The 16539-nt window shown below is 39.5% G+C and overlaps 1 protein-coding gene across 3 annotated transcripts in view; it reads right to left on the bottom strand.

Moving 5' to 3' along the window:
* Positions 1-16539, bottom strand: part of MTUS1 (microtubule associated scaffold protein 1) — a 115247-nt gene that overhangs the window by 81522 nt on the left and 17186 nt on the right. For all 3 annotated transcript variants that reach the window (XM_074905888.1, XM_074905885.1, XM_074905886.1), the window contains exons 2-3: positions 4432-6677; positions 1995-2193 (exon numbers count right to left, since the gene is read on the bottom strand). In XM_074905888.1, coding sequence (XP_074761989.1) covers positions 1995-2193; positions 4432-6489 — 2257 coding nt within the window. In that variant the 5' untranslated portion in view covers positions 6490-6677. The remainder of the gene's footprint in view (positions 1-1994; positions 2194-4431; positions 6678-16539) is intronic.

Below are 16539 nucleotides of genomic sequence, written 5' to 3'. Positions count from 1 at the left end.
GTTTAATACGTGTTCAAATGACTTAACAGGAAGAAATAGTTATTCCCTACAGGAAGGCTTTAGGTAAAACAGATAACTGAGTTTGGTTTACAAGCCGCCACTTGGTCACAGGAAGCGCATGCACAGTTTTACTTCAAAAACTGTAAAAACACATGGGGTAAGCAGTAGATAGCTTTTACCCGAAAGGTGTGATGTCGTAATACAGAAAGGCTATGGTAGCAAGTAACTCCTACCTTTCCCCATCCTTGTTTCTCCCACCATGTACTCCCATCCTCTGATCTGCATCATCACTATGTTCACCAGAGAGCAAGGAACCACGTTTAAGAATTCCCTTGGCAGGGGATGGGGAAGTTAACCTGATAAAGTTTAATGCATCAAATCCTACTTCGCAGCACCAAATCACTGCATAAGGAAAACGAAGGGTAAAATGTGCTAAAGACAAACACTGTGGACTGACATGATATCTGGGGAGAGGGCATGGAGAAATAGTTCTTATGTGCAGCATTAAAGTTCCAGTCTTGGCAGATTATAGCACAAGTTTGAAATGCTGAGGTCCTACTTCATGCTTTCACCTTAAGCAGCCTTTTTCCAATAGGAAAAATTTAGAAGGTATTCTACTGACTACCATAATTTTAACATACAATGAGTTAAGGAGTGACGGGTTTAGCTAAAGAAACTTGGAGAGTAAAGGTTTTTACTTTCAACAGCAAATGACTGCTTCTTCTGAAACAGCATCTTTTTTTTTGTTTGTTTTGTTGTTTTTTGGGTTTTTTTTGCACGAAGGGAAGTAGTCCTATAGCCTAGTCATGCTTACATTTATTTCTAGTGATCATGTCATAAATCTACTTTGGATTAATAATTTCAAGAATATACATCTGTATCTGTATTTATCTCAGTTCTTCTAAGACCATAATTACAAATAGGAAGCTCTAAATTGCTATTTAGAGAGGTGATGAGTCTTCCAAGAAAGTGCTGGCTTACAGGTAGGTACCTAGTTCACGGAGCAAGTCCCTTGCATAGCAAGGCTCAAGTTCAGAGAATAGCCTATATCCACTTTCTTTAAGGGACTCAGCCCATAAGGGACTACAGACACAGATTTTATCATGCTTCACCAACTGTATATAATTAAGTAGTATTTTGGACTCTTTTATAATCTTAGATTGAGCAGGTTAAAAAAAAAAAGAACAGGTTTTACTGGGTATAGCTGGGTGTGCACACTTTTCAAATTACAGCGTATTGTAGTGTAGTCGTTTATAGCTAGGCTACAGATGCAATTTATAGCTGTATTGCCACACTTGGTTAAAACAAGCACATAACCTACAACAGCATTTCTGAATCCCTCCAATACAATTACAGAACATAGATTCCAGTCACCGGATTCGTACAGCAGCCTACACACTAGACATGAGATTGTCTCCCCTGCCCTTAGGATTAACCAGTCTGAGCTTAATTAGCAGCTCAAGCAGTAGTCTCTCCTTCAATTATGTTCTCCCCCTTCTAGAAAGTAAGGAAGTATAGATCTGTACTAAAAAATTAGGTTGAACAAAATATGTTCTGTCCTGAAATAAAGGCTCATTCCCATTGGGATAGAACACAGTAGCTTATCGCAAATACTTTGTACCTGAACTCTGTATCTTCTCCTCTTCACTTCTACATCTTTCTGAGTAATTTTAGTTGTAATTCTGCAAAGTACTGTTACATAACCAAACTATAAATAATAATATTCAAACATTATTTATTATTAATTAAATATTGTTAAATATCTTCTAATAGCACCACCCCCTCCTAAACACATTCTTTTCGAGATGAGATTTTACAGTGATGAGGTGTAATATACCTCCTCCCCCGTCCCCCAGCAATTTGCTATTTAGAATCATATTTAGCACCAAAAATAGAGCTCTGTATTATCATAAAAGTTCTGTCAGAAAGTACATTAAATATGGTATCTTAAGGAACTGGTTATGTGGTAGCATTCCAGTGAAGAATTCTCTTACCAGAGCCTGATGACAGAACAGGTCCTTTGTGAGAAGGTGCTTTAATTGTGCTGATAGTTTTATTTTCACATCCCCTCTTCAAGGGCAACACAGATGGCACCATTTTAACAGCCTTGGGAGTTGATGCGCTTCGTACTGTGATTCGGCCTTTCTTTGGTATGTTCTTCCCTTGTGTTGTCCCATCTTTCACAGAAGGCATCTGTTAAAAAAAAAAAAGGCAAAACCAACAAAAACAAAAAAACCCCACACACCACCACTGTCAGAAGCTAAGATCTCCCTTTCCAGCATCTGTAACAAAATACTGACCACAAACGTAAGGGCTATGCTTAGCTGTACACTGTCCACACATCTGAAGTTCAGAACCTCAAGAATCAGCTCCTGAATGGCCTTCAGCAACACAAAACTATTAGTTTGAAGCTAATCCCTAATGACAAACACACCAAAGAGATTACAGAGGTCATTTTACATCAGAATTTCTTCCTCCCCAAACTCTAATTAAGCCATTAAATTACACGACTGCACCTAATCTCAGGATGAATTCTCTATCAAGCAACTACACAAGTTAACACACTGAGGAGTTAGTTGTCCTGTACTACCTGAAACACTGCAGCCCTTACGATAGGTTTCCTGGTCTAGGTCTTACCTTGCAACGCGTAAACTGGTTAAAAAGTTTCACGTTCAGGTGACACAGATAAAACAAATTCAGGAGTGGATACAGGACAGGTTTAAAATAACTGGTTTATATGTAGCACTCATCTACCTTTCATATAAAATTCTTGCTCCAGTTTATATAGGCACAAATTCATGACCACTCATGCTGTAAAGTTAAGCCTATAAAGGTAAACACATAATAACATGCAGCTCTTCATATGCTTTTCTGCGACTCAAGCTGATACGCAGCTATTTTGTCATATAAATGCACTTTCCAGTTTTGACTCCAATCTCCATCTTCATTTTCAGAAGTTAAGTCTGTGCTTTTCAGAAAACTAGTTATTAAGTTTAGTCCAGCTGATTGGTCTACTGCACATTTTACAGATTTTGCTCTGTTGATTTTCCAAGTACCAGCAAAACAGTATCACAAAGGTTTCCATCTTCACAATGGGGTGAATTAAAAGTATTCTCTCCAACCCTTAGCAACAAAAAGGAGTGAAACAGAATTCAAGGTCTGAAAGACTTTAGAATTAAAACAGACCATCCTTGCCTTCATGTTCATTTAGGTTTACAAGTTAAATTTATTATTATAATAAATATTTATTAATTTCTTCTGTAATGTTTCAGAAATGTATAGCTGCTTCTGTTTTAACTGAAGTATCCTCCTCTGTATACTGAGCTTTACTGGAGTTTTTCTGGCATATCGGTAAAGCCTGACAAAAATTCCAACAACACCAGTTTTACCAGTAACAGATGCTGCCTCCATTTCACCAATTTAACGTAAGATGTTGAACCCACAAGCAAACAACAGGAGGGACTACACACAGCATCAAGACTCCAACTCTGTGTCCCTACCATGCCTCCTGAGATCTTGGTTGACCCAACCCCAAAGCTCCTCCCTTCTTTCCCACTGTTCCTTTTCTCTTAACCTTCTTCCAAAGTATTTGAAAGCAGCACGTTTCTCCTGACAGGCAGCTGATTCATCCAAAAATATTTCCCAACCAACCAGCGTGCGCATACCTCCCGGCCAGGAAGTTTGCACCTTCCAGCTGGCCAAGCGCCCAAAACCAGGTATATGCCCTCTGCATGAGAAATATTTCCTGGCTACTCTTAACAATTCTAATGAGTCCCGGTTTTACTTCAAATAAACAAACTCCCAAATTATTCAAAGCAGACAGTTGAATTAAGATGTTAAAAATAAAATGCTTAACCAACTTGGTGGTGTTTGGGTTTTGTATGACTTTAATATTAACATACGCACAACACTTCCGTAAGTAGATTTAAAAACTGTAACTTAGTTCTAAAGCATGTTTTGAAAGAAAATACTAAAACCAGAAATTTATGTCTAATGTCTATTTAAAGTTACAGCACCACTAGAATTATTGTGATAAAAGCTTATATTAAAAGCTTTATTTATAAAATCCTCACCAAGTTTTACTACGCAATTTTACCTGTTTGACTAAATTAAGACTTGTTTGCTTTTATTAGAAATCTTACCAACTGCACTGTCTTAAAAGACTTGACAAAAAAAAATTTTACACTGTGGAATAAGATGAAGGCTGAAGACACGAAATTGCACATGAGGCCAAGTGCAACCAGTTTGTAAAATGGTATTTTTTTGCTCCCTTCATTAGGAAGGGACTTCACCTCAGAACTCAACACAACAGTCACATTTGTAGACAAAAAAATCATTCCCCAATTTCCATTCAGCACCGTGCAATGCAGAACTCCCTTTTTTCCAAATTTACAAAACATGTAATTAAGTACGCAAAGAAAAAAAGCTTACCAAAGGAACAGAGTGCAGGTCAAATGTTTCATTTGCCACATCTTTTAACACAGCTGCTTCCAGAAGAATTCCCATGTTGCTATTTTGCTCTTTTTCACCTCCAGTCGGGTAGATGTTTTGGGTACAGGGCTGCACTGAAGAGTTTGCAATTTCCATTTTATCGTTCAGCATCTCTTTGGAGTTCTCTACACACGTTGGAAGCGCAGCAGAAACTGAGGAGCATGCTGAACGCGTAGAGCTTGCTTTGCCAACGTCTTCCGGATTCTGCTTTAACACAGGTGTCTTTGAAGCCTTGTGGGAAGCGTTTCTGGGATGTGTTGTGGCATGTACGACTTGGCTAGTGAAGAGGTGTTTGTTAAGATGTAGCTTATGGGGCTTACTCACAGGCAATTCCACTGTATTATCTTTAGCTAGATCTATTTTCTTTTTCAGCACTTTTATAGAAGGGGACAGTTGCCTTGCAGAAGCAACCAGTGAAGACGAGGAGACAGTTGATAGCTGGGTGGACTGGGGAGATTGTTTTAATGCTGAACTGTCTCTGGACTGTAGCACAGGTCTAGACATAACCTTTGGCTTAACATTTTTGAAATTAGGTTTAGGAAAACTAACAATCTCTGATTTCTTCGCTTTGGTTATTGTTGACACAATAGGAGACCTGCCCACTGGTTTACCTGCAGCTTGACCCGAACTAGCTTTAAGCAAAGGCCTTCTATTATGCCCTCCTACAAACACCTCATTTGGTCTTAGTTTAGGAGACTTGTCTCCAAGTTCTGCCAAAGCTGAAACAGAAAAAGTTCTATTTTTTGATCGTTCGTTAGGTGTTGAAGTACATAGAGCAGAATCGCTTTCATCAGCCGTAGGACTGAAGACCACAAAAGTCGCTTCACATTTCAGGTCCGGCATAACTATCCTCTTTAATTTTGGTACACTGTGAGATATGTAAGAGGTGTTGTGCATATCCTGAAGAGCAGCATTTCCACAGATACTTTTTTCTTTGGTTAAGGGTTCGCTGGTTTTCTTCAATACTTGTTCTCCATCCATTTTATCTACTGGGAGAAGGTGTACATTATTTATTGGACTATCTATGCATGTCTCAGCACTGGAATTCCCAGTTTCATCATGGTCAGGGGTAACCTGCAAAGATTTTACTTGGTCATCTTCATTAATATTAATGTATGGTGATAATGCATCTTGCCTATAAGGATTTATACATCCAGCAGCTAGTTTTACAGACTGTGCTTCTGTTTCCTGCGATTCTTTGTCAGTCTTGTTAGTGTTTTTTAGATAGTGTTCAACACCTGCAGAGGCAGAACAACATACTTCAAGTTCTGAATGGGCATCTGGGCTTTCTGAAGCCACTATCATAGAGGAAAGATGAGATGTTCTTTCTGAGCTATTTCTATCAAATTTCTCTCTCATACATACTTCAGAAGATATTAGCGTTTTTTCCCTTGGATGCATGCCATCATTTTGATCAGCTCCCAGAGTTTCACCTATAATATTATCACTATCCAATGTGTTCAGGTGGCAGCATGACCTGTCATTTATCAGAGACCATGTGTTCCGCTCTGAAGCGCGAAGAGGTAATACACACTTAGAGTCAGTCTGACTGTAAGGCACTGATTGATTGATACTCTGATTTTGCATTTTTGCCGGAGCAACATTACCTGTCAGTAAGTTTGTTGTTTCTTTCAAGTCACAGTTCAAAGGATATACACAAGTCTTTTCAGTCACAGAAGACTTGCATGCAGCATCTGCATCTTCTAACAGAGCTCCTGTGCAGTTGTATGTACCAGGTGTTTTCTGCAGAGGAAGTGCTTCAGTACACTGTTGTTTTAAAAGGATATTTCCAAAGTCACTCTGATTTTCAAGAATGGTACCATCTTCACGCTCACTCACTGTATTTTGGTCAGTTGAATTACTGTGTATCTTGGTGGCACAATTCTTTGAGGAAGGTGTAGCTCTGCCATGTGCATAGTTATTTCCATTTTCATCCCTTGTAAGTAAGGAAGACTTCAAGCCATTCTTTGCCTTGTCATCTGACTTTTCAATATTCATTTTGAAGGCTAAGTTTTAACCTGTTTTCATTTTATACTTATTTAAAATCCAAGAGAACGCAGATTCTTTAGAACCTTGCAGGAAAAAAAAAAAACAAACCAGCTTTTCCCTGAAATGTGTCAACTGTCCTGAAAGATATTTAAAAAGTAGTTCTTGGTTTTCATGTTTCCCAAGAGGATTCGAAAGTTCTAGAATTAAAGAGAAATGAAAAATGATTGGCCAAACCAGGATTTTAAAACAGTAAGCATTCTTACTAAACCAGGATTTTAAAACAATAAGCACTCTTTAGTCTTTGAATCAAGCATAGCTACTGTGACAAACTTCCTTAAGCAAACTAGGCTTTTATATGTTGCATGTTTATGTTGCATGCTTACCTTCACAAGCTATTTCTGCTTCCCTTACTTCCAAGCAACTTTTGAACCCTTTGGTCAGCTGTAAAGTGTGACTTTTTTGTTGCACTCTCAGATACTTGGCTTGCTTGACTTCCACAACAGCAAAGGAACGATCCAAAAGATTTGGCTCCTCAACAGGAAAAAGCTATCTGAGGGACTACATGATAGAACAAACCATCATTTTCTCCTCTTCCAATAGCAGGTACTCAACAAAAGGGCACGACTACACACTGTGTGAGGAACCAAGTTATGAAGCGTCTTACTGCATGGTGCTTGGAAGCCAAAAGCTTACACAGGCTCAAACACAAGCAGGTAAGAGCCAGGTAAGAAAAATCTGTCCAAAACTGAATACCAGACTGACTCAAGACGCTCTCAGTCACAAGCTGCAAGCAGTTAGGAGAACTCTAGGGAAGAATCACTACATGCTCATCCTGTTCTTATACACTTCACTCAGCATTTAGCCCTGGTTACTGTTGGAGATGGGACACAGCATTAGGTGGATCTTCAGTCTGACTGTGTCTAGTCACACATATAATCTTATGTACAAGTTAGCATGAAGACAGGAAATTAAGAGACATCTAAATTGTAATAATGATGAAATACTGCCGAATAAACTGGGGTTTAGAACAGACACCAGAGCAGCAACACAGGAGCAACACTAAGAATCCCAGTGAAGAAAACTTCAGTGCTCATTCCTTGATGTACATAGCAAAGAGCAGTAACAACCTTCCTGCCTTTCGAGGAAGCAATGCACAGCAGAGGCAGATCAACATCTTCAAAGAGTAGTCTAAGACATCTGAACTGAAATCAAGAGAAAATGGGGAGGTTTGCAATCAGCTCTGGGGTTACACAAGTACATTACCCCAGCGCTGCTGGGGTACACAATGGGTAGATGAACAGGGGACCCCTTCAGAGTCACTGCAGAGCACTTCCCTATGTTGCAGTCTTCATCTTCTATAAAAATAACACAAGATTAGCCAAGTGGGGCAACAATTCCAGTGTCCTCTCCAGCACAGCAGAGCCACATATCCTCACCCAAAACCCTATCAAAAGTAGAAAGGGGGATAAGGGGGGAAGATGGGGGAGGAAGCATGCAACAACAACCAAAAAAACCACAAAGAAGAGCCCTTGCAACATATAAGGACAAGTTCCTAAAAAACACTAGGACTGCACTCAGGTACCAAAACCACAAGGATATGAGAGAGACGATCCAAACTGTCCAAAGCAGCCAGAGATGACCTCCATAGCACAACTCTATATGAAAGGCTCCTAGAACCAGAAATGAGACTGGTGGTAGGAAGAACTTCAGATTTATAAGATATGGTTGCAGTGGAGTGGGGATCTGGCAGGAAGAAGGGTCACTTTCAGAGCAGTAAAATCTAAATGGGAGGGATAGAGTTCACAGGGTCCAACAAAAGAAATCGTGCTCAAGATGCATTCACTGACAAAGGTCAGCTTCCCAAATGATGAACAGGGAAACTGGGCAAGTGTTGAACACCATCCCGTCTGAAGTGACAGACTGCAGCACTCTCCCATCACAGAATAGGAAGGAAGAGGACACTTGCCATCAAAAATGATGAGCAAATAGGTCAGTGGTGTTTAACCAAAACACAGACACATTTAACTGAGTGTGGTGTCCTCAAATGAAGATACTGATATAATGACACATTTGAAATTTGGTGTGAAGAAAGTAGCAGGACATGAACATCAAGATTAAGTATATAGGATTGACAGAATAATGCACACTAATATGAGAATTGTTTTAGAGTCTGGAATTATTCAACATAAGTTAACCACAATGAGTAGCAGAGTCTCTACAGACTAAAAATCCAGAGCTAACAGCAATAAAGAGAATATCTGACCAGCACTATCAACTATCTCAACTAGGGTGACAATACTGGTTGCAATATACTGAGATAGGTCAAGGAGGCTATAAGACCCTATAATAATGGGAGATTTCTGTTATCTCGATGCTGATTAGGTACATTGAAGAGTAATTCCCTGATTATATTTTTGTACAGGATTCAATGACTGCTTTAGGAAATAAGTTTGCCATGACTAGAGAAGCAACTCTTGATTTGTTCTCTAACAAAGAAATTTAAATCCTCACAAAAACCATATAAACCATTTTGGAAACCACAGCAGGGGAAAGAAAACAAACTCATCAACAACTTTGGAAAGTGTAAAATAAAGCCAGGACACTAAGTAATGAAAGGCAAGTTACTAAAAGCAAGAATGCATCATTCAAAAAGCTGTCATTTTTCCTCAAACCTTACTTTCTTCAGCTGGAAACATAGCTTAAATAACTACATTCAAAAGAAATCCTTTTTCATACTAGTAAAAGCAAAGATTTTGAGACAGTATGTAGGGCCTGTAAACAGTTTTGAGTACAAAAGCAGCACTCAAAACCATTCTAGAACTGCAGAAATTTGTGTGCTCACTGTGGACCAAACACAGAGTAGCTTCCAGCCCACAACCTTGTATTTACATGGGACTTCACATACCTGTCTCAGACTGAGGGTAAAAAGACCATGGAACAAGAAAACAACAAACTACCGAGATCAGACAACAGCATCCTCTGACCCTCCTTTCCTCCCTCAAGATGAAATGGCTTAAAATCTCCTGATTGCTTAAGGTCTAGAGCCTTTGCCTACCACTATTATTCAATCCCTATAGAGGCATGAACAATTTTAGTGCCCTCATTTTCATCTTCCATTAGGAAACCTATGGCAGATTCAAGAGTTCTTCCAAAAAAAGTCTTCCCTGAAGGCAGGGCAAGAACATGCCTTAAATAATTTTCCATTGATATAAGTCAATCACAGAATCTACTGCTGAAAAATATTTGCAAACAGCTTTCACTGTTGTTCTAACACATTAAAACTAGTTTCTACTTGTCTGGAGACTAGCCCATAACACAGCTTGCTCACCTAGTCATGCAACAAAAAATTAAGATTCCATGTTGATTCAGCATTAGCTCAGACCCAACGAGAAGTCTTATCTCTTTCAAGAGCTTTTTCACTATAGAAAACAGGGAACGAACGTCCATATGCCAAGACTTAGCAAGACTGAGATCCCAAGAATTTAAAACATGACACATTAGTGTATGGTATGCATAGCTAATAATGCCAAAATCTGAAAGAACACCGGCAGCGAAGTAAACCTTCATCCAACCAATGTGAAAAAGCTCTAAGAAAAAAGTAGTTTTGAGACTGAGAAACAAGAAAATGCATTAAAGTTGCATATACGAACGTGTACATGCACATACAGAATCCTGCTCACTCAGTGTCTGGACTTTTATATAACCAGAGAATATACAGTAATAAATCACTGATTCAACTATTTTTTAAAGCAAATTTTCACTTTAATAAACAATACTTTCACGGGCAACTAGAACAGCTTCAAATACAGCTTCATATCCACATTTAAGAGTACTAAAGATGTCCTGCATAAAAGGTGAGGTATTCCTAAGCATTAATTGTCACGTATAAAAATATGTAACCTAGATGAACTTTAGTCCTCAAAAAATTGAACATATTAGTACCTGCTAAATTACAGTACGTCATCGGGTTCATGAGAATGCTGCCTGATGATGACAAATTCTTTAGATTTAAGGTCTGCTACAGGATGCTGAATGAAAAATTAACCTCAGTCAGCATGTCCTCCATGTGAGTAGTCAGTAGCAGATGCTAAGACACAACAGTTGCACCTCCTGAGAATATTCCTTCCCAAGAATACACTGTTCCTCGCAACTGACAACTTGGGGAATTCTCTGAACTAAATACTACTCAAACTCACCTTGGGTTTGTCTTAGATCAACAATCATTACGCATGCCTGACCTCTACAACACCCTACAGTGCAGTGCAAAAGAGTTCAGCTGGTTTGTGCCTTCAGTAAAGCTCAGCTCGCCAGATTTCAGAAGTACATTTCAAAAAAGAAGTACATCGCAAAAAAAGTCTTAGTTACTACTTCCTAGTTAAATTAGTCATCAACTTTTCACGAAGATGCTTTGGGTTGGGTTTTTTTTTTACTATTTTATCACAACTAAATTGTTTAGCAGAAGAATATGTTCTTGTACAAGGAAGGATAAACTTCCAGGTCAAAATGAAAGCAAGGAGTTGGAACTTGAAAAAAACAATATGGCACTTTTGTGGAAGGTCAAGGTTCAACTCCTTTTTGAAAGACTTGATTGAATAGCTAAGCATAAACAAGACTGAGACTGTCAGTGTTCAAGTTCTTTGACTAGGTAGGGGTTACAAATACTGCTCTCACCTTCTCCGTTTCCTGGAGATCAGCAAAACTGATTTTCTCCATTTCTACCATTTAAAGGGTACGTTTACACATTTTGCTATCTTCAAGTTATGAAACAGCAAGACAGGATTACTAACAGAAACTTTCCTAAGATTTAAATATTATCAGTGTAGGAAGAAAGGTGGTAATAGATTTTGAAGAACAAAAAAGCTTTGTGAATTCACACTAGGTCTGCCCAGCCACTCGCACAGAGCAAATAAGTGAAATTTTAAAGTTGAACAAATAAGGTTTGTGCTCTTCCAGAATGTCCTCAAGTTTCAAGATAGTCTTCAGGTATCTAGCAGTTTTCCTGAAGTCTCTCACCATACATTCTTTAAGGAAATTTCAGCCATCAGCACACCCTTGCTGCCCACCTTTCTTTGCACAAACTTCAAACATTACAATTTGAAGTTGGGCTGACCTGTTCTGAACTAACCGCTCAGTCCTCTCAGGAACCTCTCTACTCTGCATTATAGGTTTCTCCTCTTTTAGGGAGCTGTGAATCCTCTTAACTTCCCCCATATTCCTCACCTGCTTCTCATCCTAGCTGAAGTGAAACCTAGTAGAGAAGCAAGTACACAGGGAAGCAGTGCAGAACAGCCCTTACACCTTCAATTCTTAAGACAAATGGCCGGGAGCAGGCTGTTGCTGTTGGTGTTTTGGAGGCTGTCTGGTTTGGTTCTTTGGTTAGTTGTTTTTTCTCAATTTTATTTGAAAATATCCCCTCCGAGTATTAGCTATACAGAAATTTAAGTAAGGGAAGACTTGTCTGCTGCTAATCTCTTTACTGACAAGTACGAGGCTTTTACAAAATAGCAAGTACAAAAATGGCAGAAATACTCTGCAGAGGCAGCACCATACTGCAAACGTGGTGGCTAAAATGCAAGTCATAACCCTGGGGAGGAAAAAAAAAAAAAATAGCTCGTTTCTTAACAATAAGCCACAACTTAGTCATTCATTTGGCAAGTCAGAGCAAAGCTGGCTTTAAACATTACCACTGAAATAACTCCTGCATTAGATATTTGCCATTACAATCAGGTTTTAATGCCAAGCAAATATACCACAATGTGCTAGACAGCATACACTGAGACTACTTAATGTTATGTGCTGACTTGAAACTTCTTGTGTTCCTGAACTATTTTATGAAGCATCCGTGTCCCTAGCTCTAGCACGAGTGGTACACAACATGTAGCTGACATTATCAGTATTCTGACTATAGTGATGGTGTCGATGGAATCGGATACTTAAGGCCACAGAAAGACTCATCTGTTCCTGTACAGTGCATGTCCTTTCAGATCTTCACCTAAAACTGAGAAGTTGTTCAGCAACTGCCTATATTTAACACCAACATATAATATGAACTAGTTTACAGAGCATCTGGAGTACTCTCAACATAACCTGTACCGAAGCAAGATACAGTACACAGAGCAGTATTATTTAGTTCTAGTGGACTATTCTGTGTATATATAACCTGATTAATTTATCTGAAAAAGGAGATCAACACGGTCTCCAGTGACTAAAAAAAGCAGTTATCCTTGCCATAATATCATTTTACAGTACAAATTGAAGACTTAATCAAAATGCTTAGGCTCTCTCACGTTAACCGGGTCAGAAGTTTAATCAGCTTGCAGTTTTTGCAGACTCAAAGATGCTTGCTATGCAGAAATGGTCAGTCATTCAGAAAAGACTACTTACCAGCCAAGAACAGTTTCCACTTACTGTACAAGAAATTCTACAACTGAGTTAGGACTGTGCTTTTGCACAGCAACACAGCAGAACTTAATTCTGAAGATGCTGTACCTGCCAATTAAAGAACAGCTGTTACTACACTTTAAAAAAAAACACTATTCAAGGCTACTGATTATACACACTGAACAAAAATCTAATAAAACTGCCATGAACTGATTACAGGAAATAATATTTTTTGTAGCCAAATAGGAAACAGTTCCAACCCAATGATAAGGAGTCTTAACGGTGCAGTGGTTGTTGAGAACTTTCTGTAAGTATTGCTGAATAGTAGTTTAAATCCTATCATTGCTCACAGTTTCACCAATATTTCACCTGCAGTATTACAAAACCGGCACCTGGAGCAACCAGGCAATTCACAACCATTGTTCCAAATGTCATTGTCTTAAGGAAAAAAAAAACCCAATACATTGTTTTTATATTCAAAAAATATTATGTTCCCCACAAAGCAAACTTTTTCCACAGTGAAAATCAGTCTTGCTACATGTGTTTATTTTTATGTTTTATTCTTACATTGTTTGTTTGCCTTTAGGTCCCAGAAGACACAAGCCTCCAAATCCAAGAGAGAGTAGTTCCGCAAAGCTAAACACAGCACTGCACCTCCGCAACAGAAAAATGACAAGACAGATGTGGTGACAGTTTCGCAGAGCTGTTCAGAGCAAATAGCTTGATTTATGCAACACTATTAGGTAGCAGGCTGTGGTTGGCACTCTCTGGAAAGCACGAGCTCCCGGTGCTGCTTGACATGGCTGCTAACAGGCTGTCTGCAGCCCCGTGAGGGCTGAAATTCCACCAGGACCTGATGAGAGAAGGACTGGAGGGAAGAGGGAGCTGGGCAGACGTTGCTTGAAGGGCTACCAGAGCAAGGTTATCTGTCTCGCCCAGATGATCTGGAAGGGATCTAGATATACAAGCTGCGATCTGGCTGCCTGCGGATCCCCCTTGGCTCCAGGGAAGGGGCTCCACCTTGAGCTCTGAGCAGCAGCACTCCTGTGGAGGGTTCGGCATCTGTGGGGCAACAATGGGAGTCAAAGCTCCTGTACAGAAATCACCCTGTCAGTCCCCTCTGAGACCCTTCAGGAATGCTGTAGTCTAGCAAAGAATTTTAAATTTCTCCCTTAAGATTTAAGCGGTGCAAATATATTTTAATATTTTTCCTTGAATCAAGCTGCTTAAAGTTAGGCATCAAATCAAAACGCTGGTTATAGAAGCCTATGTTTTGTTTTACAGTATAGCCAAACCTCTACACCAAAGCTTTAATCCAAGAGCTGAAAAGTGTTTTAAATTCAAATGCTAGCCTCTCAAACAGTTCTCCCCACTCAACTGTTTAGCTGACTTCACAGCTTTCCACAAGAGTAAAGCAGATCTAGATCACCAGATCATTGCAGACAACCCTGGAACTACAGTTATACACTATATGGGAACACTAGCTTTGACATCAACTCGGGACTGACCAAAATCAATGCCATGGGCAGTGGCAGAAGTGTTGCACAGCTGGTGCGACATCCATACATGATGTTCCCAAGTGAGTTCCAGCTTCTGCTACAGCCTCCCCTTAAGATGAGATGTGCACAACCAGACCACACTGCACACACAGGCAAAGTACTGCCTCTGTGCTACTAAGTGAAAAAGCAGCTGCCTGGTTTTATAATACACTAGACCGTAACTCTTGAATAACTGACAAGCTTACAAGAGCTACATGATTAACAGGCAAAAACTGCCTTTCTCTTCCTTTGGCTGGTTTTTGAGAGAGTGGGCTCTTTTTTTTTTTTTTTTGCAAGGTTCATACACATGGATGGGTCCTCTGGAGCACCTAGAATTTAGTGCCATGTATAAACTGCTCAGTCTGCAATACATCCCAGTTCACATTTAACCCCTTAGGCTTTGACTTCACCAGCTTTATGAGCCTGATGGAGGGAAAACCTGAACTGCATGCAAACTGTGACAGCAGCATGATGATTTCAAGGACGTTACTCTGATCTGGCACACTTTAAGCAGTCATTCTACAAGCAAACACCCAGTTAACAGCAATCTATAAAATACTATTTCTTGAGCTAAAGCACATTTAAGACATGCAAATGTGCAGCAGAAAATAATTAGGAGAACACACAGATAAAGGAGCTTTCCATTTTTACCATCTAAAAAAGCTTTAGTGGAAAAAAGTAGTTACAACGTTCACAGATTCTGCACAAGAACAGGCAATACAGAGATTAAAGTTAAATGATGCCTCTTTTGACTCTTATAGTCAAAACTTAAAGCTGCTCAGAACTGCAGAGAGCACCAGGATGCACAGCATCACTAGAGACACAAGCATCTCCAAAGCTGTTCTTTCCAGGCTCTTCCTCCAAGGACATAATACAGATCAATCATTGAGAGGGCAAAAGAGATAGAATATTATTTGTGGATTTATGTTGGTCACAGACCTTTATTATTTAATTCTGCTAAGTAACAACACCAAATGGCAGCCGCTGGGACAAATTTAACACTGGGTCAACTTAACAGTACAGAAAGTCATGAATCCGTATCAGGAGCAAGTCAGAAACACTAGCATTTCATCCAGAAAGCATTTCACCACTCTGCAACGTGGGTGGGAAACTCCTAGACAGGGCTAGCACAAGTAAATGTGCTTGAGTAACTTCATACAGTTGATGTTAGTCTGGGACATGGATAAGCAACTCTGCCTCCTATGTTTCAGCTTAAAGAAGGAAGAAAAAGATTTTCATATTGGGACAGGTATTTGGACTGCACACAGCATAAGTGGGTTTTCCATGAATGAAGAAGGAACACTGTCAAAAAAAAAGAAGTTGCCTAGGTACCAAATAAAAGTTAATTGAACTTGCACAATTGAATACTGTCCTGCAAAGGGTAAGCAACTTTTTTTTTTTTTCCAAAGCAATCTTGGTAAATTTAAGCATCCATGACAGAATTATTTAACCTACCAGCATCAGGTTCACCAAAGCATGTTAACAACGCTGCATTTTCTAAAGTTCCATCAAGAAATACACCAATTCACAGTGCACACAAACAAGGATCCTCATGTCCTGCTTTATCAGGACACCAAATGCAGTTTTTTGATACAAGTTCTCGGTTAAACGAAATCCCAGAATGCTGGAACAGCCTGAACTGCGAGGGGTTGCCTAGGCAGGAGGAGGGAAAAAACACACCAACAAAATAGAAAACCCCAAACCACAGACACACACCCAGTGCTGAGTAATCCGAGAAAATAAATAGGGGGAAAAGTCATGAAGCTTCTCCTGCTAGAAAAATACATAACCCTAACTGCTGAATGCTACGGAAAAAAGTTGAGCGGAGCAGACCATCCAGGAAGAATCCACAAGAGATCTGCATCCCCCAGATCCCTTGTTTCCACTTCTCTAATTTTAGAGAGTATTTATTAGTTAAGTGTGCTCACTTCCTCCTTCATCAGGTACAGGGCTATGTTCCTGGAAGAGGAGACTGCTTCTACCTTGATGTTTTCCCTTCAAACCCACCACTGGCATTCTCTTTTCTCTGAGCCAAGTTAAACATACCAGAGGCATTTTCAAAAGTCATTTGGGTAGTATATTGCTCACAAATGTCAACTGCAGGCAATTAAAGCTGGATTTGGAACTTTCTCCAGAGGAA

The sequence above is a fragment of the Athene noctua genome, chromosome 4 (assembly GCF_965140245.1).
Source record: "Athene noctua chromosome 4, bAthNoc1.hap1.1, whole genome shotgun sequence".
NCBI classification, from domain to species: Eukaryota; Metazoa; Chordata; class Aves; order Strigiformes; family Strigidae; genus Athene; species Athene noctua.
Note: the sequence above shows the minus strand (reverse complement) of the source record. Positions and strands in the feature narration are given on the sequence as shown.